Source organism: Phyllostomus hastatus, unplaced genomic scaffold, assembly GCF_019186645.2.
Source record: "Phyllostomus hastatus isolate PE091 unplaced genomic scaffold, TTU_PhHast_1.1 phas_scaffold_1066, whole genome shotgun sequence".
In the NCBI taxonomy this organism is placed as follows: Eukaryota; Metazoa; Chordata; class Mammalia; order Chiroptera; family Phyllostomidae; genus Phyllostomus; species Phyllostomus hastatus.
The window spans coordinates 8,437,336-8,464,435 of NW_025334004.1; the positions used below are offsets into that span (position 1 = coordinate 8,437,336).

Here is a 27,100-nt window from a genome sequence, read left to right on the forward strand (position 1 = left end):
AGTGTTAAAAACAACCAAATGTGGAGTCCATGTGTCCTAACCTGGCTCTTTAGTACCCCACTGAGGGTCACTTTAATACTTCAAGCCATAGACAATAAGCAGCAGTGCTATTGGCAGATGGAGGTGTGGATGGATTTCAAGCCAGCAACTGAAGTAGAACAGGCAGCCTATATTTTCTGAATTTGATGTGATCCAGGTCTGAGGAGAGCTTTTTGAACCACTTCCCTTAGATAACCTTATTGTCATCACTAGCTTTAATATATGCATTTCTCTGAATTGGAAGTAAGTGCTTTTCTGGCTCACAAAAAGTTGTTTTTGTAAACTAATGATTATATTTGGCTCAACTATAAATGCAAATTCAGGGAAATAGTAACCTTATATCAGGGATGGAGTAGGGTTTCAATAAGATCTTGAACAAAATGGCATACATTAAAATTAAAAGTCTCAAAAGTACAGGGAAATGAAACTACATAAAATGCTTAATGCAGTGTCTGCCTGTTAATCTTTAATAAGTGACAGGCACCATTATCACTTCTACCTATTTTATTAATAGCAGTTTACTAGTGGTCATTAGTAAACTACCAAGGAAATGGTACTTACATGGAAGAGCCAAAATTCCAAACTATAGACTCTGGTGCTATTATACCTTGCATAAGTCTCCATTCCTTGGACAAAGACATCTGATTATTTCTCTGTAAGGGAAAACAGTTGTCTTTTTGGCCAAGTTACACTCCTTTTGTTTCCACTGTGAGCATGTAGCTGCAGTTCTGAGGCATTTTCCTGGCTTGCAGAACTCAAAAATAAGTTTTGCTTGAGCACATAAAGTGAGAAGAGCAATTCTCTTTGTCCAGAGTCCAGACTTCTAAAAGTTTTGATCTGAAAAATGTGTGGTTGTGGGTATAGAATGAAATGATCTTGGTTTTAGCATATAAAGAAATAACGATTTGAAATAGACCTGGATTTCAGTTCTTTGCCCAATGTACAAACTTGGGAAAGGCAAACCGTGTAAATCTATTTCCTCATACCAGTGGAGCTGATACTCCCTGCCCATCTGAGTTTACACATTTCTTTTGCATACTACGTTATAGTATGTGCACAACCCCTCAAAATTACCTAGATCATAGATAGCAAGAGTCCAGTTGAGAGAAAGGAAGTCATTCTAGGTATACACTGTTTGGGGGAGACATATTTATAATGGAAAAATGAAGTTTTAATTTCAGACTAAAGCCCAAGTTATAGCTCTCCCTAGATCTCATGTATTAGTGTCTTTAACTTGTTTTCTAGAGCTTGTGGACAAAAGATCATACAAATAAGAGTCACAAGAAGCAATGTAGTTTTGTTATCAAGAGTATGCATTACAGAATCAGATTTGGGATCAAATCCTCATTCTATTCCAAGCTAGCTGTCACCATTGAATGGAAATCACTTAACCTCTCCAGGCCTCAGTTTCCTTATTTGTAAAAATGGGGAAAGAGTAGTAATCCTCAGATTGCTGTGATGATTATGTGCAAAAATGTTCTGTGTTGTTCCTATCACATAAGAACCTCAAATATTGATAGAAAAATATATATTATAGACTGCAATTTGCTCTAACCAAATACCACATAGGCAGGAAAAGAAAGGAAATTAATGTATCTCTGGATCAGCCAGCACAGGACATTCAATTTGTGATATGGAGTGCACAAGATCCTTTCAGGGAGAATGCAGATCAAAACTATTTACCTTTTCTCTTACTCTCTTACAAGTGTAGAGACATTTTCCAGAAGCTACATAATCTGATGACATCATTGCTCTGATGGCTAGTGGGAGGTATATTTATATGTCCTTTTGGAAGTTGTCAGCATTAATTTCTAATATGGCAATATGGATCAATATAACCCTCACAAGCAAAAGTTTTTTGGATTCCTCCGTAATTCAGAATGGAAAGGGGTCCAGAAATCAAAGTGTTTGAAAACTGCTGGTGTGAAGGGTGGGCTGCCTTTGTAATATTCTGTTATTTTTTACTCTTCACTACTGTATTTTCAAGATGTTTGTATTACTGTCTATACATTTAGTTTTGTATTTATCCACATTATACTTATTCCCTATAGTTCTGTGCAAGAATTTTTTCTGGTAATTTTCAAGTGGCTTTACAGAATGGTTGTATGAGTTCACACCCCACCAGCAGTACTGAGGACCTACTTCACCTCCTTACCAATACCTTATTTACCTTGCTAATTTTTGCCATTCTGAATGTCGTAAAATGGCTTCTTGTTTAAATTTTGTATTTCTCCCACTTCATTTTTATTTTTTGTATGGTCATTCTTGCCTAGAGCTCTGCTTCTATTAATTAATCTTCCTGTGGATCAGCTTCTACTTTAGTTAAATCTGATTCTCTTTACCATGTATCATTGGTTCTCACTTCCATCTTTAAATTTTTGTCTCATTTCTTTGTATTTGATATAAGCAAACATTGAGTGCTTTTCTCCAATGATTATTGTTTTTATAACAAAGTATTTAAATTTTTTCTCTAAATACTGTTTTAGCTGTATCTCAAATATGGCAGGTAGTGTTTTTGCTGTTACTTAATTCTGTTTTCTAACTTTTATGATTTCCTATTTAACCCAGGGGTTCTTTAGTTGTATATTTAGTTTGCAGATATGAAATTTTTAGAGGTTTTATTTATTTTTAGAGGAGAAGGAGAGGGAAAGAAATATTGATGTGTGAGAGAAACATCAATTGGTTTCCTCCTGAAGGCTCGCCCATGGGGGACTGGGACTGCAACCCAGGCGTGTGCCCTAATTAGGAATCGAACTGGCGACCTTTTACTTTGTGGGATGATGCTCAACCAACTGAGCAACACTGGTCAGGGCACAGCTATGAATTTTTTAAAGTTGCCTATTTTACTGCTCTCCCCTGTATTTCATTATAGTTAGAGAACATGATTTGCATGAGGTTAGCTTTTTAGACTCTATTGATGCTTCCTTTGTGACCTAACACAAGGTCAGTTTTGTAAATGTTCCCATTTGTACTTGCGGGTAATGTATATTTTCTGATTTTTGAGGATAAATTTCTCTATAATATGGCCCTGTTTAATAAATATTATACAAATCTTCTAAATATTCATTTAGTTTCTGCTTGCTTGATTGTTTTTTGAGAAATATGTTAAATCTCCAATTACGGTTGTGAATTTAATAATCGTAGCTTGGGCTTTATATATTTTGGAACTATAGTGTTAGATACATATATGTTCCTTTTGCCCATATATAACATGTCCCTAAGAATGCTTTTCATCTAAATTCTCTTTTGCCAGTTATTAATGTTGCCACATTAGCATTCTTTTTTTTCTATTTTAATTGTTCAAGTACAGTTTTCTGCCTTTTACTCCCATCCCAGCCCATCCCCCCAGTCCTCCCCACCGCCCTCCCATTTCCACGCCCCCTTGTTTTTGTCCATGTGTCCTTCATACTTGTTCCTGCAAACCCTTCCCCCTTTGCCCTGAAATCACATTAGCATTCTTTTACTTTATATTGGTTTGGTGAAGAAAATCTTATTTTTTTTTCTATAAAATAAAACATGTATTTCATTTTCACCAATAACTTGATTTTTTCACCAGTAACATTACTGATATTTTATGTCAGCTATCTCCCACGTGGTATTACATGTTCTCAATTGATGTCTCGATTTAATTGGTATCAACTTCAACTGATTTACCAGAACATGGAGCAACGTCCAGGAAGAAATCTCCAGAGCAGAACTTCACAAACAACTTTTGACACATTTGATCAGTCACCTTCTCCATTTGGGGAGGGTATACGGCACCTTCTTTTTTTGTGTTTCAGTTGAGTTTTTACCTTTCTTGAAAGAATGAAGCATAATATGCCATAAATATTGCATATTTTCTTCCATCTTCAATATTAAAAGTTCACCATTTTGATGTTTTTTAAAAAAATGGACACTGATATGACAGCTGTCACAATACAATCTAACAAAATTGTTTTGAATGAAGGTAGAGATAACTAAGTGCTACTAGAGAGTGATCTTATGGAGGAAAAAAAAAAACTTTTTGGCCAGCTCAATGTTTGCCTGTCTTATCATTCCATGTTTTTATGTCTAATCTTTCTGAATTCTTTTACTATGAAGGACATTTCATTCATTTATGTAATGTCCTTCATAGTAAATGTATTGCTGGATCTTATTTCAACAATGTATTCTAGTATTCTGTCTTTATTATTTTATCATCACCTAAGAATATGTTTCTCGATTTTAGAGAAGGAGGAAGGGGGTGGAGGGAGAGAGAATCGATTTGAGAGAAACATTGATTGGTTGCCTCCTGTACACATCCAGACCTGGGATAGAACCCCAAACTAGGTATGTGCACTGAGCAGGGATTGAACCCACAACCTTTTGGTGTATGGGAGTATGCTCCAACCAACTAAGCCATCCAGCCAGGTCTGGTGTCCCATTCTTTTTTGTAGTAGTTCTCTGCTGTGTAATGATGCAGATTACTTTTGCATGTATTTGTGCTTTTATTTCTTTGTGAATTGTCTTTTCAAAGTTGGTGTCCATTTAAACTTTCATTGTGTTTCTGCAGTCAAGATTTACCTATTTATGGTTTATATTGGGGTGCCAGCTTGAGAGGCGAGCAGAGGATGTTGATGCAGATGATAAGGTTGCCTTGCAATGGGACCTACAGTTGAGGAGAGAGAAGAGGAGCATCCTCGTGGACAGCCAGTCAAGCATGGGGTGTCACAGCCAAGAGAGGTGAAACAGGCACCTCTTAAGGAACTGGGGTGGGGGTGGAGCTGCCTGGTTCAGGGAGACAAAGTTCACCCGTGCTGATGAGAATGGCTACATGAGAGAGGCTGTTTGACCTGGGGAAACAGGCCCAGCAGGAGAATTAGGACTTCCTCTCAGATGGGTGCTCCGGGGTGGAGTATCAGAGGCCAAGCAGTGTGCACATCTGGAGCAGTCTGTTGCAGAGTACCAGGGGCCTCATCAGGATATGGTGGGCATCCACAGGTAGTGTGGCCTGGTGGTTGTTGTATCCCAAGTAGGATAAGGAGAACATCCTTACCCAGGGGAAGGTTTGGTGGCAGACAAAAAGGATTGGTTTCATAAGGGAAATGATCAAATAAGTAAATATATGAAGGGTAAAGGGAAACAAGTTCACCACAGTCAGCAAAGGGAGGTATAAAACACGGGGAAAAACCCGGTTGTGTTAGATTAGAATAAGATATTATGAATTCAAAGTGCCCAGTATATGTAGATATACTAATAAATGTAGATATGAATACATACATATATTACACAACTCTCCATACACACAAACACACACACACACACAATGCATATATTCTCTAGTTCTGTTCACTGCCAGTGGTGATAGCAGTGAGTAGATGTAGTGCACAGAGCTTGACTTCTAAGCCACATTTTATTATTATTTTTAAAAATTATTTTATTGTCCAGTTACAGTTGTCTGCTTTTACTCCCCACCACCCCAGCCAAAGCCACCTCCCTCCCTTACTTCCACAACCCCTTGGTTTTGTCCATCTGTCCTTTATATTTGTTCATTGAAACCCTTACTCCCTATCCCCATTAACCCTTCCCACTTCCCCTCTGGTTACTGTCCTTTTGTTCTTTATTTCAATGTCTCGGGTTACATTTGGCTTGCTTGTTTACTTTGTTGATTAGGTTCCAGTTAAAGGTGAGATCATATAATATATGTCCCTCACCACCTAGCTTATTTCACTTAGCATAATGCTCTCCAGTTTCATCCATGCTGTTGCAAAGGATAGGAGCTCCTTCTTTCTTTCTGCTTCGGAGAATCCCATTGTGTAAATGTACCATAGTTTTTTGATCCAATCATTTACTGATGGGCACCTAGGTTGCTTCCAGCACTTGACTATTGTAAATTGTGCTGCTATGAACATTGGGGTGCATGGGTGCTTTTGGATTGGTGTTTCAGGGTTCTTAGGATATAATCCTAGCAGTGGAATTGCTGGGTCAAAAGGCAGTTCCATTTTTAGTTTTCTGAGGAAATTCCATACTGCTTTTCATAGTAGTAGCACCAGTCTGCAGTCCCACTAACAGTGCACTAGGATCCCTTTTGTCCACATCCTCTCTAACACTTGTTTGTTGCTTTGTTTATGATGGCCATTCTGACTGGTGTGAAGTGGTATCCCATTGTGGTTTTTGAATCTTCTTGAATTTTTTGAAATAATTTGTGAAGAATAGGGTTTAGCTCTTCCTTAAATGCTTTGTAAAATTCTCCTGTGAAACCTTGTCCAGTGCTTTTGTGTGTCAGAAACTTTTTGATTACTGCTTCAATTTCATCAGCTGTTATTGGTCTGTTCAGGCTTTGTGCTTCTTCTTTATTCAGGTTTGGAAGATTATATTTTTCTAGAAATTTGTTCATTTAACCTAGGTTTTCAAATTTCTTGGCATATAGTTCTTTATAGTAATTTCTAACAGTCTTCTGTATTTCTGTGGTATCAGTTGTAATCTCTCCTCTTTCATTTCTGATTGTGTTCATTTGGGCCCTCTCTCTTGTTTTCCTGATGTGTCTCTTTAAAGCCTTGTCAATTTTGTTTATCTTTTCAAAGAACCCACTCCTGGATTTATTGATCCTTAGAATTGTGCTTTTAGTTTCTATGTCATTTAATTCTGCTCTGATCTTGGTTATTTCCTTCCTTCTACTTGCTCTGGGATGTCTTTGTTGTTCCTCGAGTTCTTGCAGGTGTAGGGTTATGTTGTTTATTTGAAATGTTTCTATCTTTTTTAGGTAGGCCTGTATCATTATTAACTTCCCTCTCAGGACTGCCTTCACTGTTTCCCATAAGTTTTGGGTTGTTGTGAGTTTATTTTCATTTGTTTCTAGAAACTTTTTGATTTCTTCCTTGATCTCATTCTTGACCCATTCATTGAATAATAGCATACTATTTAATCTAAATGAGTTTGAGTGTTTCGGGTGTTTTTCCTTGAGGTTGGTTTCTAGTTTTAGTCCCTTGTGGTTGGAGAAAATGCTTGGTATGATTTAAATTTTCTGGAATTTGTTGAGGCTTGTCTTGTATCCTATCATGTGGTCTATCTTTGAAAATGTTCCATGTGCATTTGAAAGGAGTGTGTATTTAGCTTCTTTGGGATGAAAGGCTCTCTCTATATATCAGTTAAGTCCATTTGATCTAGGGCATTGTTGAATGACACAATATGTTTGTTGATATTTTGTTTGGAAGATCTGTCTATTTTTTACAGTGGGGTGTTAAAATCCCCTACTATAATTGTGTTGCTGTCAGTATCTTGATTGACATCCTCTAAGATTTTCTTTATATATTTGGGTGCTTCTATGTTGGGTGCATATAGATTTACCATGTTTATGTCTTCTTGATGGATTCTTCCCTTGAGTATTATGAAGTGACCTCTGGGTCTCTTTTTATGGTCCTTTACTTGAAGCCTACTTTGTCTGATAGGAGTATTACTACCCTGGGGTTTTTTCCCCTGTCCATTTGTTTGGAAAATTTGTTTCTAGCCCTTCACTTTCAGTCTGTGTATGTCTTTTTTTTCCTGAGGTGGATTTCTCATAGGCAGCATACATATGGGTCATGCTTTCTTATCCAATCAGCTCTTCTATGTCTTTTGATTGGGGCATTTAATCCATTTACATTTAAGGTTATTATCGATAGGTACTTATTCATTGCCATTATTTTGTACCTGTGTTCTCTCTCTCATTGTTTTTCTTCTGTTCTTAAAGCAGACCCTTTAGCGTCTCTTGCAGAGCTGGTTTGGAGGAGGGATATTTTTTGAGGCTTATTTTGTCTGGAAAACTCCTTATTTGGCCTTCCATTTTAATTGAGAGCCTTGCTGGATAGAGTAGTTTCGGTATCAGGCCCTTGGTTTTCATTACTTGGAATATTTCTTGCCATTCTCTTCTGGCTTGGAGAGAGTTTCCATTGAGAAATCAGCTGCTAGCCTTTTCAGGGCTCCCTTGTATGTTACTTCCTGTTACTCCCTTGCTGCCTTTAAAATTCTCTCTTTGTCTTGGAATTTTGCCATTTTAATTATGTTGTGTCTTGAAGTGACCCTCTTTGGGTGCCTCTTGATTGGGACTCTCTGTGTTTCCTGGATTTGTGTGACTTTTTCTCTCATCAAATTAGGGAAGTTTTCCATCATTACCTTTTCAAACACGTTTTCCATCCCGTGCTCTTCTTCTTGTTCTGGTATCCCTGTTATACAAATATTATTATGTTTCATGTTGCCCTGTAATTCCCTGAATCCCGCTTCATTCTTTCTGAGCCTCTTTTCCTTTTCTTGCTCTTTCTGTTTTTTTTTCTATCTTGTCCTCCAACTCGCTGATTTCATCATCTGCTTCATCCAGCCTGCATTTGATTTCTTCTACTGTGTTTTTCAATTCAGAAATTGTATTCTTCATTTCCTTTTGGCCCTTGTTGATAGTTTCTATTTCCTTTTTCATGTTGATATAGTTTGCAGTGGGTTCATTGTAGTTTTTGGTAATTCTCTGTGAGCTCATTGAGCTTCCTTATAACCATTGCCTTGAACTCAGTATCTGATAGTTGAGTTTTCTCTATTTTATTTAGCATTCTTTCTGAGACTTCCTCCTTTCCTTTCATTTGGGGTTTGTTTCTTTGTCTTCCCATTGTTTGTGAGACTCTTCTTGTTAGCCTCTGCTTCTTAAGTTGATCTATTCCCACTCCCTGGATTTATGGTATGAACTTCTATGGTAGGATACCTGCGAGATTCAGTAGTACAGTCTCGTTGATCTCCTGAGCTTGCTGGTCTTGGGCTATCATTTATGTTGGCTCTCTGGATGTCTTTGGGTTTTGGTTGTTGTGTCTTTCTTTGGTGGGTCCTTTCCTCCAGCTGGGTAACTGAGGGTCACTCTGTCCACCATGTCTTATATTCTGTTGTTCGGTTGTGGACAGGTTGTGTTGAAGCTGGTTCTTCTGTGTTTACACGGGTTTGAGGCTTCTCTCTTGCTGTTGTTCAGTTGTTTGTTCTGGGTAATTTCTCCACCATTTAGTTGTAATTCCAGATTGGTCCTGGGTGGAGGTTAGTATGGCTTCCACTCACTCCTTCACCTTCTTCCATTATTATCTGTTGGTGGTTCCTTTGTTGGTGGGTTCTCTCTTCCAGCAGGTATACTGTTACTGTTGTTCACAGCTTCCATCTGCTCTTTTATGTGATCAGTTGGAGGGGGAAGGCAAAATGGATTAATACAGCAGGAGTGTATTCTATGGGACTTAAAATACCAACATGTAGAGAAGAGTTAGCAGATCCTTTGTATAAGTATAGTGTTAACTGTCATACTTCATCCACCTAGTCACTTTTAAAACTGGTTGGAAAAAAGATAAGACCCTTGCTAGGTGTGGGGAGGATTGTGAGTTGGATCCAGAAAACAGTGAGCTTGTGGGAGGTCAGATTATGAGATATAGTGAGAGTAAAGGATAGGCAATAGATGTAGTGTGCAAGAGAATAAAGTTAACCACAACAGTTATAAAGTTCCAGAAACAGTGAAGTGAGCTAAGATCTGGGAGAGGTGCTGTGTAGTATTTACAATTGTATGGAACAGCAATTATTTACAATAGTAATGGAGTAACAATCATATGACAGAATCTATGTGATCTGAATAACAAGAATAGGAATTACACAACCTAGAATAGTATGCTATTGGAACACAAGTACGCTTAGCATAGAGTAGTATGCTATTGAAATGAAAGAAATAAAATTAAAAATACACTATGCATGAGCAAGGAAAACCATCAGATAATGTAATTAAACAAACAAAACTAAACTAAACAGAAAGAAGAAAAATAAAATAAAAATACTAAGAAAAGAAGTAAAAATAATGAAAAAATACAAATAATAGCTTTCAAGTTCTCTGGAATAGCAAAGTGAAATTTGTCTCATCATTTCTGTTGTTCGATTGACCCCTCTTTGGGTCTGACTCTTGTCCTTTTGCAGCTCCAGGTTTATTGTCTCACTTGTGGGAGAAGAAAAAAAGGGAAAGAATAAGAAACAAAGTAAGGAAGAAAAAAAAATCCTCTTGCTGGCTTTAAACCAGCCAAAACAGTTGTGCTGGTCTTCCTGGCTGCAGGAGGCTGAGGGTGGATGGGTTTCACTTTTCTCCCTTCCTGTGGTATTGCAGGATGGGGGCCACGTCTGAGCCACACTCTTCACAGTTGCCCAGCCCCCAGCCCAGTTCCTCAGTTCACTGCCAGACCCCCAGTGCCCTTCTGTGCCAGGCCTTTGCCTTCAGTCCACCAGTTGTGCTGTCCTTGAGGTGCACCAGTTAGGGGCAACTAACACACCACCTTTTCACTCTTTGCTGCCCTAGATGCTGGGGGATCTCAGAGACTCTTTAGGGTAGTTCTGGTCTCCCACTGAGTTAAGTGTTCCTGGGGACTGCTGACTCCCTGAGCCCTGCTGCTCTCCTCTGTGGGGGGCACCTCTGCCTTCCTCTTAGCCATCCAGTCAAGGCCCCACATGGCTAGGGTGCCTCCATAGTTGCAGTGGCAGACTCGGGTGTGCACATCCTCTGCTGGGGAAGTGGGGCCAGGCCCTGGGTGCCTCTGGGTGGCGGGGTCAGGTGCGGTCTCTGGGGGAGGGGGGGCTGGGAGGGGGGCTGCAGCATGAGCTCAGGGCCTTCCCTGCAGTGGTGGGAGTGCAGCTCTTGGGTGGTGGGGTCAGGTGCCTAAGCCACATTTTAAACTAAGAACCATGGTCCTTTGGAGAAATGGCCAACTTAGGGGCTGGTGCAGGAGGAGAACAAGATGAGCCTGGGATACATGGTTGTGTCAGAAAGTACAGAGTTTCTCAAAGATTGATGTGGTTCTGTGAAAATGGAGCCACTGAGTTCATTTCATTCAAGACTTGGTAGCTTGACTCACTTAGAGTATAGAGCTATGTTACTGAGGCAGCAATTTTGTGCTGCTCTTTGTACTGGATAAAGGTTTGCCAACACCTGGACTCACTCTACTTCTAGAGTTTACAACACTAAATTATCTGACCCCTGTTTTTGTCAGCCTGTCCTGCAATATTGACTCTGTTACTGTTTATTTGATAGTCACTGATTAAGGTAAGTCACGGACCATTGAGTCATACACAGTGCACACTCAGTACATGCTGGAGAACATGCTGGAACTGAATGTTTACTTGTAAGAATGTGCACGACTCTGTGTCCTTGGCTAAAGTGCTGAAACTTCACGGCCAGCTGTCTCATTTTTCAAAAGGGCATAATTTTACCTTTGGCAATGGTAACTGAGTGTATCAAGAGAGATACGATGATGTGAAAATTCTGTAACTTGTCAGTCTCCCTGTTAACATGAGGGATAAAACATTGTATAAATGGGGTCTTGACAAATGTTAATTTTCCTTACTAAAGGAACTTAGACATAATCTTACCAATGTAGTTAGGACAAATGTGTTGGTGTCTTTACAGAGTATGCCTTTGTAAAAGCATTACTATTAGTGATCTAGTACGATATATCATTGTGGTGATATTTGGATCCTCATGATCATTAAGTGTTCCTTGATTGGGTCTGCATGTTATGCTGGTTTGTGCTGTGGGTTTGTTTACTGAAGTTCCTGTCTTCCATTCTCCACAGAATCCATACCTGTGATCCCGTCTAAAACCCCTCTTCCTTACTGTGCATACATCATTCCATTATTTCTGACAATGACAAGTCAACAAGGCCACAGAAGCAGCTGTGTGTGGAGATAAAAGAGAGGTGACTGTATTTTCAAGACTTTCCCTGGAACTTCTCTGACATGGGTTCTTTCCTCAGTGATGGAGAGATGGAGAGGAGAATATTCTCTGTCTTTCATTTCTTCTCTTGAGAATATATAGTGCTTTTATTCTTGGAGTCAAGTAAGGGCTTCTGTTTAATGTGAAGTCTATTATTTAGTGAATAGTCAGTGGTACACACACTCTGAGAAACTAAGCTTATGGGGGTTTATATTTATTTTCCTAAAAGTGTTTTTGAGCCTGCTATAGGACCCCTAGTGGGCATTAGAAAACTTAATTTCCAATCCCAGTTTTGTGACTTATGAGCTGTGTGACACTGGATGAATGTCCCGCTCTCTCTCCTTTCCCAGATTGAAAAATAAAAATAATAATTCCTCTTTTCAGTGCTTTCTTTGGTAGAGGTAGAGGTTGGTGTAAAATGTATGTGCATAAATTTTTGAAATGTTTGTTCTATATCTTGAAATATGTCATTGGTACTTTAATAAGGATTGTGTTGAATCTATAAATTGCTTTGGGTAGTATGGACATTTTGATGATGTTGATTTTTCCAATTCATGAGCATGGTACACGCTTCCTATTGTTTGTGTCTTCCTTAATTTCTTTCTTCAGTGTTGTGTAGTTTTACACAGTGTTGTTGTGAGTGCAGGTCGTTTACCTCCTTGGTTAGGTTTATTCCTAGGTACTTTGTTTTTTTTTGTTGCTGTATCAAATGGGATTTTCCCCCTGATTTCTGTTTCTGATATTTCATTGTTGGTGTACAAAAATGCTTTTTATTTCTGAATATTGACTTTGTATTCTGCTTTTTTGCCAAATTCACTTATTAGGTTGAGTAGTTTTATGGTGGAGTTGATAGAATTTTCTGTGTACACTATCATGTCATGTGCAAACAATGACAGTTTTGCTTCCTTGTTTCCAATTTGGATGCCTTTTATTTCCTTTTTTTTGTCTAATTGCTGTGGCTATGAAGGACACATGGACAAAAACAAAATGGGCATGGAATCAGGGGAGTGAGGTGGGAATGGCTGGGGTGGGGGGTTTGGTGGGGGATAAATGCAGACAACTGTACTTGAACAACAATAAAATTATTTGAAAAAATGAAAAAAAAATTAAAAAGAGAGGAATAAAGTTTTGTGGCTTGTAAATGTCCTGGGTAAGTTGACTGGTGCTTGGGTTGACCCCGCCCCTGTTCAGCTCAGCTTATTATATACTGCTGGTGACTCTGGCACCTACAAGCCATGGGTTGATACTGACAATGTACACCCAGCAGGAGTAAATAATAAGCAAATTAACTACTTAGTCGAATACCTGACAAACCCTCAATACATATGAGCTATTACTATTAAGAAACCTGGTGTAAGGATTGATCTTGCCCTGGACAGTGTGGCTTAATTAGTTGGATCGTTGTGCCATAAACTTATCAAAACCAAAGGGTTGTGAGACCTATTCCCAGTCAGGACACATACCTAGGTTGAGGGTTCCATCCCTGGTTGGGGTGCATAGGAGAAGCAGCTTATCAATGTTTCTCTTTCCCTCTCTTCCTCTCTCTCTAAAATTTATAAGTGTGCCATTGGGTGAGGATTAAAAAACAAAGAGTATAGATCTTAAAAGTTTTCATTCCAAGGCGTGGAGAAAGTAATTTTGTATGGTGATGGATGCTTACTATGGTGAACATTTCATAGTATATACAAATACCTAATAATTATGTTGCGTACCTTAAATGAATATGATGTTATATGTCAATCATATCTAAATAACACACACAAAAAAAACAAAAAAAGTATGTGTAAATTTCCTTAGCTAATTAATTGGTGCAACATGGGCATTCAAGATTAATGACTAATGCCCTCCAGTTTATGTTTAGCTAGCTAGGCTGTTAGTAAGGTACACTAAAATATTTTAAAAGGCTTTCATTTTCAAGGACAAAATATACTAATTTTTGGTAAAACATTAAAGAAGAAATATTTTTTATATATGATGATTGTCCCAAAATTATACATTCTCAATAGGTCACTAACATGAGATTCCAGAATGATGAACAATTTTTAAATCTGTTTTATTTTTATTTTTAATATTTTATTGATTATGCTATATAGTTCTCCCATTTATTCCATCTATGATACCCTCCACCTGGTACCCCCCATTCCTTCTAGCAATACCTCCCTTAGCATGCCCATGGGTCATGCATACAAATTCTTTGAATACTCAATTTTTTTATACTGTTCTTAACATCCTCCTGTGTATTCTGTACCTCCAAATTTGTACTTGTTAATCCCTCTACCTTTTCTTCCATTCTCCTCCTTCCCTCTCTGAACTGATAACCCTCCAATTGAGCTCCATATCTATGATTCTGTTCCTGTTCAGCTTGTTTGCTTAGTTTTTTTTAGATTCAGTTGCCAATAGTTGTAAATTATTACCATTTTAATGTTCATAGTTTTGGTCTTCTTTTTCTTAAGTCCCTTTTACATTTCATGTGGTAATGGCTTGGTGATGATGAACTCTTTTAGCTTTACCTTGTCTGGGAAGTATTTTACCTCTCTTCAATTGTTAATGATAGCTTTGTTGGCTAGAGTGATTTAGGTTGTAGGTTTTTGCTTTTCTTCACTTTGAGTACTTTTTGCCAGTCCCTTCTTGCCTGCAAAGTTTTTTTTGAGAAATCAGCTGACAGTCTGAAAGGAACTACTGTGTAGGTAATTATCTGCTTTTCCCTTGCTTCTTTTAAGACTCTTTAGAGGTGCAAATTAAAGCCACAATGAGATACCACTTCACACCAGTCAGAATGGCCACCATAAACAAAGCAACAAACAACAAGTGTTTGAGAGGTTGTGGAGAAAAGGGGACCATAGTGCACTGTTGGTGGTATTGCAGACTGGTACAACCACTATGGAAAGCAGTATGGAATTTTCTCAGAAAACTAAAAATGGATCTGCCTTTTGACCCAGCAATTCCACTGCTGGGATTATATCCTAAGAACCCTGAAACACCAATCCAAAAGAACCTATGCACCCCAAAGTTCATAGCAGCACAATTTACAATAGCCAAGTGCTGGAAGCAACCTAGATGCCCATCAGTAAATGAATGGATCAAAAAACTAGGGCACATTTACACAATGGAATTCTCTGAAGCAGAAAGAAAGAAGGAGCTCCTATCCTTTGCAACAGCATGGATGGAACTGGAAAACATTGTGCTAAGTGAAATAAGCCAGGCAGTGAAAGACAAATACCATATGATCTCACCTTTAACAGGAACCTAATCAACAAAACAAAGAAACAAGCAAAATATAGTCAAAGACACTGAAATTGAGAACAGGCTGACAGTGACCAAAGGGGAGAGGAGAGGGAATTTCAGGGGAAAAGGGGAAGGGTTTGCAGGAACAAGTATAAAGGACACATGGACAATAACAAGGGGGCATGGAAATGGGAGGGAGGAGGGAAGGGCTGGGGGGTTGGCTGGGATGGGGGTCAAAGGCAGAAAACTGTACTTGAACAACAATTAAAATGATAAAAAAAGATTCTCTCTTTATCTTTAACCTTTGGCATTTTTATTATCATGTGTCTTGGTGTGGTCCTCTTTGTGTCCATCTTGTTGGTGACTCTCTGTGCTTTCTTTTTTTCCTTTCTTTTTTATTTTTTAATTGTTATTTTAATTGTTCAAGTACAGTTTTCTGTCTTTTACTCCCATCCCAGCCCATCCCCCTAGCCCTCTCCACCTCCCTCCAATTTCCACTCCCCCCTAGTTTTTGTCCATGTGTCTTTTATACTTGTTCCTGTAAACCCTTCCCCTTTTCTTTTGAAATTCCCTCTCTGTGCTTTCTGTACTGGTATGTCTATTTCCTTCTGCAAATTAGAGTTGTCTTTCTTTTCTTTTTAAAATAAGTTTTCAATTTTTGCTCTATGTTTTCTCCCCCTGGCAGTTCTATGATTCAAATGTTGGTGCATTTGAAATTGTCTCAGAGGCTCCTTAACCCATCCTCATTTTTTTGAATTCTTGTTTCTTCTTGCTGTACTGATTGAATGTTTTTGCCTTCCTTATGTTACCAATCATTGATTTGATTCTTGGCTTCATTCCCTCCATTGTTGATTCCCTGAATATTTTTATTTATTATATTAAGTGTAACCTTCACTTCTGCCTGGGTCTTCCTTACATTGTTGAAGTACCCAATGAGTTCCTTGAGAATTCTAGTAACCAATGTTTTGAACTCCACATTGGATAGCTTGCTTATCTCCATTTGGTTAGTTGTTTCTCTGTAGTTTTGTTCTGTTCTTACTTATGTATTTCTTTGGGGCCATATTTCTTTGTCTCCTCATTTTGGCAGCCTCCCCATGTTTGTTTCGATGTATTTGGTAGAGTTGTTGTAACTCCCTGTCATGGTACTGTGGCCTATTGTAGAAAAGTGCATCTGTAAGTTGGATGGGATGGAGGAAGCCTTAGGTAATCGTCAGTGCAGGGCATCTTGTGTGAACCAGGTTGATGGAGTCTTGGATATGGTGTCTGTCCTCTGTGGCTATGTGTGAAGGAGGGCTCAGTAAAGGGACAATGGCCATTGTCTGACCTCTGGGTTTTTTTCCAGGAGGAAGCTATCCCCTGGCATTGACCTGATGCCAGACACTTCAGTTTTCCCCCATGTCCTACTGGTTTTCTTCCTGGCGTTCTACTCCAGTGCTGGAGCCAAAAGGGAGTGAATCTCCATAAGTCCTAAATGTGTTTTGGGTCCTTTAAAATGTGATGCCTGAGAACCCCTCAGTGTTGTCTGCCACCCTAACCCCCACTGGTTATACAGGTAGAAGTTATGGGACGTATCTTACTGGTATTGAACCCTTGAGCAGGGTGGTCTGGTGTGGGGCTGGTATCTCTCACTCCTGAGGTATCCCTCCTGATTGTTATCTACCACACATAGGTGTGGGACCATCCAACCCATGTGTCCTCGTCTATGCCCCTCCTTCCTGTCTGGATTAATGTGACTTCTTTAACTCCTTGGTTGTCAGACTTTCATACAGCTTTATTTTCTGATGTTTCTGGGTAAAAGTTGTTTTGTATTTTAGCTGTGATTTTTGCTATAGTTGTGCAAGAAGGCAAACCATGTTGATTTACACCACCATCTTGACTGGAATTTGAGCAAGTTTTTGATAAAAACATTTACTTCGCTGGTTCTCAATCAACAACTTTTTTTTAATGACAGTATCTGACTCTATCCCAAATCTGTTAACCCAGAACTTCCAGGATGGCGCTTTTGAGAAATAAAGGTCAAAATAAATAGATCTAGCTAATTATTCATCCTTGGAGTCAAAGAGGCACATGCTCAGTAGCAGGGAGTGTTATAAATATTTGGATTTTAAGCTCCCATTTGACACAGTAAGAAGAGACAGCTGCAATGGGCCCAGTCATGGGCCTGGTGCTCTGTCTCTCCTGTTTGCTTCTCCTTTCATTGTGGAAACAGAGCTCTGGAAAAGGGAAACTTCCACCGGGCCCCACACCTCTGCCAATTATTGGAAATATGCTACAGTTGGATGCAAAGAACATTAGTCAATCCTTAAGGCATGTGATTATGTTTTACTTCCTCCAGCAGTTTGCAAAAGGTAAGTAAATTAACATCTATTTCTAAATAAAATTTATTTCTTAAAATACATTTAAATAAACCATAATATGTTAAAAACTATTATATATGTCATTGTAAATACCATGATTATTATTTTTGGTTTCTCATCAACAAGAGTGGTGAAATAAAATAATGCATTAGTGAGTGAAGTACACTAGGTCTCTCTATGCCAGACTCAAAATAATAAAGTAGCAAAAGAAAGGAAATCTATTGCCCTTTCTTGTTTCCCCATCATTTGCTAAGTTTTTTTAGCTGGAGGTAAATGGTAAGGAAAGTGTTTTTGATTAGAGATTTCATTCAAGAAGTCATCTGAAAAAATACTTGACTTTGAGTGCTGGGCACACAATGCAATATACAGATGATGTATCATAGAGTTGTATATTTGAATCCTGTATAATTTTATTAACCAATTGTCTTGCAAGCACTTGAGGCGGGGCGGGTTCACAAGGGATTCGGGCAGACAGAAGAAAATTCGTGGAGCCATTGGGATATCTGACATGCCTTTATTCTGAGATGGGGAGATCCACGCAAGCCACAAGTCATGTGTCATGCCGGGGACACTCCTGACTCCCTTATATACTAAATGCACACAAAGCTGGCAGAGTGCCAAGATATTATATGAGTTTGATTCTGAGCATGCAAATCCATACTCAAGGTTATATGACAATATGAACATTGCTAAGTCATAGTTGCCCTGACATCTGAGTGAGGGAGCCTGGCTGACTTCATTTTCCCTACACTAATATTACCCTAACACATTTAAGTTAAAAAGAAGTGATCTCTGTAAATGATGTGTTTTGTTCAGAATAGCCATAAAAAGTGCACTTCTCTGAGTAAGCAAATTGTGCCCGATGTCAAGGAAAAACTCTGGAATTAGGAACAGTATGAGTGAATGAAAGAAACGTTATTGGGATCAGTTTCCTGGGAACAGGACTCTTTGGCCACAGCCAGCACAAAATTGTCCATCCATGAGATGCCATTGGTGCCAGCGCTGCCTCTGTGGTGCTGGCACCACACAACATTCCTTTGTGTTAGTAATGCCAGTGGATCACAAACCAGGCTGGGCATCAGAATCATCCAGGATATTTTCTGAAAGCATAAATTTCTCATATTCATCACAGGGCTATGGAATCAGAATTCTGATGACATGGGCTCTACCACTGATCCTGATGTAGTCAGCTGAGTATTGGTCCTATGATGATCGTTGCAGATTGATAAATTGCTCATGGATCAGAGGCTGAATAGGAAGAGGTTCAAATTTCGGTCTTCTACATAGTAGCTAGGAGATGCTGACAATGAATTAGAATTCTATGACATCAGTTTCCATTTTTGTAGCAGCAGCATATGAACCTGCTGATGATCCTGCTTTGAGGTTTAATTGTAACATTTGTACAAATTACCCAGGCCATTTGTGGGCATGTAAGTGGCTGCTATTCACAATCACCCTCATATGTATGTATTAATTTAAAAAATATGTTAGGCTGTGTCCCAGAAGAAAAACATAAAATCAGGATAATATCATTTTGAATCAGGCATAATATATTGTCAAATGGGGACTCCTTTTGCTAATATGTGCATCTCCTTTCCATTTGCCAGCTCTCCAAAGTCTACAGCCAGGTGTTCACTGTGTACTTTGGCAGGAGGCCCACTGTGGTGCTGCATGGATATGAGGCAGTGAAGGATGCCCTGATTGATCGGGAGGAGGAGTTCTCTGGCAGAGGAAGTGTCCCAGTGGTTGAAAAAGCTAATAAAGGACAAGGTAGGTGCCTGTGTGCCCATATATGTTCAGTAATATAATGAGGGTGGAGAGGATAGACAACAGGAATTTGAATATCTCTTCAGCAGACCTTGGCCCACACATGTGGCTGCCAGGTGTCAGATTCCTCCTCTTTACTAGCACCTGCATGTCAGTTTCTGTTTCCCCTCCTGGTAAGAGTCGTTTTCAGCACTGGAAATGGATGGAAAGAGATGCGGCGCTTCTCCCTCATAACCCCGCAGAATTTGGGGATGGTCAAGAGGAGTATTGAGGACCATGTTCAAGAGGAAGCCAGGAAAACCAATGGTGGGTGATTATATACAGTATAACTCTGATCTTAACAGACTGTTGTGTTCCTTAGTGACGTCCTTGGAAACATTTCAGGGGCAGTCAAATCTTTTCTAAGGATGGTGGTGTCAGCCCCCATGTGAAGGAGGGTTGTGTGTTTATGCTCCTTTCGTGTATACCTGCGATTGTGCAAACATTGTGGGTAGAAAGGGTCATTTAATCCAGTTTTCTCTTGAACATGGTTTGATTGTTTTGGAATCAGAAATCACATGGAATAATTTTGAGACCTTTATTGAAAAAGTTAGAGAACATTGTCTTTCCTATAGCATAAACATGGGTTATTTATTCTAGGGCCTTTCACCAGATGGTACTTGTCAGGTGGAAAGGTGAGAATGCCTCACCACATCATCATGGAGCATGTAACAAGTGATGTGTGCTTTCATTAAATTTGCCTGTGTTTGTGTGCTCAGCTCTACACAAACACAGGCAAATTCTCAGACATCTCTGAGAATTGCTTTCAGAGTCCAGGCCTTTAGTTCTGGATGATAATGATGCCATCTATGGTTTTCATTGCTTAGGCATGTCTTCATGAAATTATCATCAATTGTGATTTCTCTGTAAAGACAGCACAGTTTTCCCTGGCCAGGTGGCTCAGTGGATTGAGTGCCGTCCTGTGAACTGAAGGGTCTCCAGATCCATTTTCAGTCATGGCACAAGCCTGGGTTAGAGCCCAAGTCCGTAGGGGGCATGTGAGAGGCAACCACACATTGATTTTTTCCTCCATTTCTTCCTCCATTCCCTGTATTAAAATAAATAAAGAAAATGTCTTTTAAAGGCAGCAGTATTTTCAATACATGAACATTAATTATTTTTTGTTACCCACTATTTACTGTATTGATTTATGTATATTGAATACATGCTACATTATAATTCCTTAAAATACACAAATATGAAGTTATATGATGTTTTATTTAACTAAATTTCCACCATTATGAACAACTCCTTACCCTGCCTTCTGTAAGTGGAGTATGGCTCTGTTTTCAGTTTGCTAAACTTTGCCCCAACTTTACTGGATTTTGGTAACAAGTAATGGCAATTATTTGCCTTCCATGACCAGTTGTAATACCTATAAACTGCTTGTCAAAATGACTTTGATTTATAGCTTGGATTACAAATTACCTTGTTTTTAAATACTTTTTTCCACATTAAGTGAAAGGAAAAACTGAAAATCATGTTTCACCTGTGAATTGCATACAGACAAAGAAATCCCCAAGGATTTTCAAATTATCCTCTACCGATCAGGCTACAATAAAAGTTGCTTTAAAGCTCACAGCCCTGTAATGTTCCATGGAGCCTGGTCTAGAAGACACTAACTATACGTTTCCTTTTATTCCATGCCCTTCCATCTCCTCCCCATGCTTTAAATAACATTTATAGTAAAAACCACATACAGAAGAACACATTCAAAATGAATAAAAGACTTAAATGTCAAGTGTGAAACCATAAAAATCCTAGAAGAAAACATAGTAGTAAAACTTCAGACACTCTTGTAACAATATTTTTGCCAATATGAGTCCTAGGGCAAGGGAAACAAAGGAAAAAACAAAGACGTAGGACTACAATAAACTAAAAAGGTTTTGCACAGTTAAAGAAATGACGGACATAGCCCTGGCTGGCGTAGCTCAGTGGATTGAGCGTGGGCTGGGAACCAAAGTGTCCCAGGTTCGATTCTCAGCCAGGGTACATGCCTGGGTTGCAGGCCATGGCCCCCAGCGACCGCACATTGATGTTTCTCTCTCTCTCTCTCCCTCTCTCTCTCTCTCTCTCTCTCTCTCTCTCACTTCCTCCCTTCCCTCTCTAAAAATAAATAAATAAAATCTTTTAAAAAAAAAAGATATGACAGACAAAATGAAAAGGACCTCACTATATGGGAGAATATACTTGCTAATGATACATCTGATAAAGGGTTAATTTCCAAAATATTATACAACTCAACACCAGGAAGACCAAAAAACTATTAAATGGGCAAAGGACCTGAATAGACTCTTTTCCAAAGAGGACATGCAGATGGCCAGTAGACATATGAAAAGATGCTCAACACCACCATCATCAAAGAGATTCAAATTAAAACCACAATGAGATATCACCTCATACTTGTCAGAATGGCTATCACCAGTAAATTAAAAACGACAATTTCTGGTGTGACTGTGAAGCAAAGGGAACCTTATGCACTGTTGGTAGGAATGCAGACTGGTGCAGCCGCTGTGGAATACAGTATGGAGTTTCCTCCAAAAATTAAAAATGGACCTGCTGTTGGCCCAGGAATCCAGCTTCTAAGAATATATTCTAAGAATTCCAAAACACTAATTTGAAAGAACATATATACCCCTATGTTCATTACATTGTTACAATAGCCAAATCTGGAAACAACCCAAGTACCCATCAGTAGATGAATGGATAAAAGCATGGTACAGTTACACAATGGAATACTATGGAGCCATAGAAAAGAATGATATCTTCCATTTTTAAAAAATATTTTATTTATTTATTTTTAGAGAGGGAAGGAAGGGAGAAAGAGAGAGAGAGAGAAACATCAATGTGCGGCTGCTGGGGGCTGTGGCCTGCAACCCAGGCATGTGCCCTGACTGGGAATCGAACCTATGATGCTTTGGTTCGCATCCAGTGCTCAATCCACTGAGCTATGCCAGCCAGGGCTAAATCTTCCATTTTGTGACATCATGGATGGACCTGGAGATTATTATGCTAAATGAAATAAGCCAGTCAGAAAAAGACAAATATCATATGATGTCACATATATGTGGAATTTAATGAAGAAAATAAACTGACAAGCAAAACAGAAACAGAGGCATGGATAGATGGAACAGACTGACAGCTATCAACTAGGAGGGCATGGGGGCACCAGATCAAAGAAGGTGAAGGGATTAGCCAAAGAACACATATGCATGATACATATACACAGACAACAGTGGGGTGATGGCCACAGGAAAGGGGAAGTGTGGGCTGGGAGAAATGGGAAAGGGGGGGATGGGGACATTTGGAACAGTGTCAACAATAAAAATAAAGTACAAAAACATATAACATGAGATCTACTCTCAACAAATTATTAAGTGTACATCACAGTGTCGTTTACTATAACAGCAGGTTTCTAGCACTTTTCATCTTATATAACTAAAACTCTGTGCACATTGAACTGTGACTGTTTTCCCCTCCCCCAGGCCCTGGCAGCCAATATTCTACTTTCTGCTTCTATGAATTTGACTACTTTTGATACTTCATGCATTATGTGTCCATTTATGATCAGCTTAGTTCACTTGAAATAATGTCCTCAAGGTTAATCCATGTTTGTGGTGGATCCTGGCTGGCAGGATCTGGGTATGTTGTGGCTGCTAGAGAACAAATACACATGGACAACAAGAAGTCCTGTGGAGAAAAAGGGGCAGCATGGCCACTCTCAGAGAGAGAGGGCCAGAGAGCTCAGTCCCTGCCTGTACAAGCTTTTATTGCTTCTCTGGGTACATTACATGGAGTGTAGCCCTCATTTATTATGCACAGGTTCACTGCAAAGGATTACCTTTTACAGATAACAAAGGAAAGAATGTTGCTAATTACTCCAAAGGGAAGGATGTTGCAGATTAGGGGGGAAAGTGGTTGAACCGGACATACGTATTGTAGTATATGACAAGATTTCTGTCTTTTTAAATGTTTGAATAATGTTCTAGTGTATGTATTTATCAATTTTCTTTATCCATTTATCATTGATGGACATCTACATTTTTTCCCACCTCTTGGCTGTGTGAATAATGCTACAATGAATGCAAATATATCTTAGAGACCCTGTTTCAGTTTTATTGAGCAAATACTCGGAAATGGGATTGCTGGGTCTTAATGGTAATTTCATTTCTGATTTTGGAGGGGGCACCTCCATACTGTTTACTGGAGTAGCTGCCCTATTTTACATTTAACTAACTGTGTACAAGGGTTCAATTCTTCCCACCCTCACCAATACTTGTTTTGTTTCTTTTTTCTTTCTTTCTTCCCTGTCTCCCTCACTCTTATCTATTCAACTCTCCCTTCCTTTCTATTTTCCTTCCTTCCTTCCTTCCTTCCTTCCTTCCTTCCTTCCTTCCTTCCTTCCTTCCTTCCTTCCTTCCTTCCTTCCTTCCTTCCTTCCCTTTTAGTAATGGATATCCTAACAGATTTTAGGATGATTTTGATTTGTGTTTTCTAATGATAGTAACATTGAGCATCATTTCATATACTTGCTGACCATTAATATATCTTCATTTTTAAATAAGCACAAGTTAAAGGTATTATTTAACTCATTGTTTGGAAATCCGTTATAAACAGTTGTAACAAGGTATTATAACCAGTTGTAACAAGGGTGTAACAAAGTGTTACAGCCAGTTTAAAAGAGAATGGTCAAAAGGTACAAACCAATTTAGAGCAAAGGAATGTTGATGTGAATGCAAATGAAGGCAAAACTAGGTAGGAAAGTCAATGGAATCTCTGATGGACAAAATACAGTTTGCATGTCTAGAGACAAGTATTATTTTGCATTGCTATAAGTTATCGATAATTTACAGACTGGCAAAATAGCTCCCATAGGATCACAGTCAGATAAAACAGAAGGTTGAGCTATATGGAATGCATATATCCAGGTTAAGAAAAAACCTGAAAGGATGTGGTCTACACTCAATATTCCCCCTAGCTTTATGGAGATATAGTTGATATGTAACACTGTGTAAGTGTAATGTATACAATGTGTTGATTTGATATACTTATATATTACAATATGATTATCACCATAATGTTGTCTAACACCTCCATTAGGTCACATAATTACCATTTCCTGGGAAAACATTTAAGATCTACTCTCTTAGGAGCTTTCAACTATATACTGCAGTTCATCATCTATAATAACAATGTTGTGCCTTAGATACCCAGAAATTATTCACCATCTAACTGGAAGTTTGTACTCTTTGGCCAACATCTCCCCATTTCCCTACCCACCAGCCCGTAGTAACCACTCTTCTATGCTCTGTTTCTACAATTTCATCTTTATTTGATTCCACATGTAGGTGATATCCACAGTATTTGTCTCTATCTGACTTATTTCACTTGGCATAATGCCCACAAGATTCATGCATGTTGTCACAAATGGCAGGATTTCTGGGGGGTAAAAGCTCTCATTAACTGCAGAGACCTAGGGGCATGCTTTCCCTGCTGGGCTGGTGGTTGCCTGGCCACAGGTTCACCTAGATGTACTGTGGGCACAGCCTAAGAAGTGCTAGAGCCAGAATCCTGCCTGCAGGTTGGTGACTGTGGTGGTGGTGCAAGTACTTGTGGCCACTTCCCAGCCCTCCCTGTCCAAAGTGCTCGGACTTCCACTAGAGGAGTATGGCCACCCCACTCAAGAGAAACTGCCCATCTCTAGCAACCAGCTCTGAGGGAACCTGCATCAAGAAAATTTCCATTGATGGGAACATCACTGCAGGGAAGGGAACATTTGTGAATACCCTTAAACAGGTCTGCGAGGATTAGGAAGTGGTTCCTGAACCTGTTGCCAGATGGTGCAATGTTCAAAGTACTACAATGAGTTTCAGGAATTGACAACATCTCAGAGAAGTGGTGGGAGTGTTCTTCAGATGGTGTAGGAGGAACCTGGGCAATGGCCTTTTACCTTCCAGTCGTATGCCTACCTGGGTGGAATATGAGCTCAGCTTGCCTCTCAATGGCAAGCTCAAAGATGTGGAGAAACCTGTATTATTTTTTGAATGGTGACAGGTATATTTTTGACATCTAATTTGTATGAGTGTGATTGTATGAATGAAACAGAGTGGACAATTTACCAAGACTGGCATGAATGGGTGAATAACTAGTTCAGCCAAAGCCTTGAACCAGGTGGAATCATTTATCCTCAAACCACTCCAGACAAATACTTGAATAGAATACATATATGGGGAAGAAATGAAGAGCAAGGCATTCCTCTTGAGTATTTAGAGAAGCTTCACTATAAGCATGAAAGCTGTCTCCTGTATAGAATACTGAAAACCACGTTTGATGACCTACAAGAAGTACCTGTCTTAACACTGGATGTTATTGAAGACTAAGACCAAACATAACAGTCTGGGTTGTAAAGGTCAAAGAATTTTTGAGTAATTTGTGATCTTGCTGAAGACAAGATGGAGTGAAATGATTCCAGATACTTGAGCCTTGTGTATCTTTGTAACTACATATACATACAGGTCTCTTTAGATAACCTAAGTTTTTAACTATTTTAGTTCCAAGAAAAAATACTTTTAAAAAAAATCCTATATAAAATTTTATGACCAGTTTCTCTTCTGTTTTCTCTACTCTCCTCCCCTCCCCTCCCCTCTTCTCTCCTCTCCTCTTCTCCATTTTCTCACTCTTTCTCACTCTCTTCATTTCTTGTTTTGAAAAACAAAGACATTTAATTATCACTATGGCAAGAAATATGAACGTATATGGTTCTAGAATCATTATAATAACTAAAGTACATCATTAAGGACCCTGATCCTTCTGTCTTTCCCCTCTGTTATCCTCTTCAGCAGGTTGGCTTTTTTCCTGGTGCATCTCATTTCACTGTTGACCAGTTTCTTAACTTGATTTCTTAACTGGAAAGTTGAATATTACATGGAAAATGGTAATGTGTCCTGTGTAAATTAGTGCAAAATGGTGAAAGTGGAGTTCAAGGAATCTCTAGAAAAAGAATTAATAACTTTTAAGTACTTTTGATCCAGTACCTCCCATTCCACCTCAATATATGTGAAAGATAAGGTCATGTTTAGTATATAATTGATTCATTGATATTTATTAGTGTGTGTCTAATAAATTTATAGAGGAGTAAGTTAGACTTTGGTCCCAGTTTTATTGGCATACATCTGTGCTATGAGACTTCGCCTTTTGGCATGGGATTTTGGAAGATTAAAAAGGAAATGTTTCTATACTTTAGAGATAACTGAAGAATATTACATGAGTAAATGATTTGATTTATATAGAGCTTAAAATAGCTACCTGCTTTCTTCCTTTTCAGACCATTCTGTTACAAGGAAATAATACTCATAAAGATTGTTTTAAACTATGATTGTCTTTCAATCATTTGAGGTGGAAGTATAGTTTTCCCTGCATTTCTTCTCATTTTCATAGGTTAGACGTCAGTGGAACATAGTGAGGGACAAGTTTTTCCATTTTATTCTTCTTGACTCTGCACTAGGAATGAGTAGTCTTTCATTAAATTTACTATTCATAAGAAATCAAAAGGAAACTGCAGGCAAGGTAGATTATCTTCTTAGCAATTTAGCTTGTTTAGTCCCACCTGTTATTTTCCGCCTCATTCTGGTGTCCCTACTGTATGAATTAACTAGGCAGCCTGTTATTTTAAAGTAACACATTTCTACTTGGAGAACATTGTGATTATTCTTCATTACATAGTTAGCTTTGCTTCTCTGTAGGATTATACCTTAAGTTTCCCTGCCCCTAATAAGCTGCTGATCATTTTGATCATTAATCAGAGATTACTGATAGAAATAACCTTGCTTTATATGTTATATATCAGGAAAGCATCATTTTGAATATAAATTAGGAAAATATATTAATAAGGAAGAACAAGAGCAAAGTAGTAATTTTTAAAACTCTACATGGATTCATTTTAGTTCTGTATATTATTAGTTTTTTATGCCCT

General features: G+C 38.8%; 1 protein-coding gene and 1 pseudogene across 1 annotated transcript; both read left to right on the forward strand.

Moving 5' to 3' along the window:
• Positions 1-17,108: 17,108 nt before the first annotated feature.
• Positions 17,109-19,403, forward strand: LOC123829028 (cytochrome P450 2C18-like). The gene is made up of 3 exons (XM_045854512.1): positions 17,109-17,276; positions 18,930-19,096; positions 19,268-19,403. Exons 1-3 carry the CDS (start codon positions 17,109-17,111, stop codon positions 19,401-19,403), a joined length of 471 nt encoding a protein of 156 aa, XP_045710468.1.
• Positions 19,404-24,795: 5,392 nt separating this feature from the next.
• Positions 24,796-25,564, forward strand: LOC123829144 (annotated as a pseudogene).
• The last annotated feature ends 1,536 nt before the right edge of the window (positions 25,565-27,100 follow it).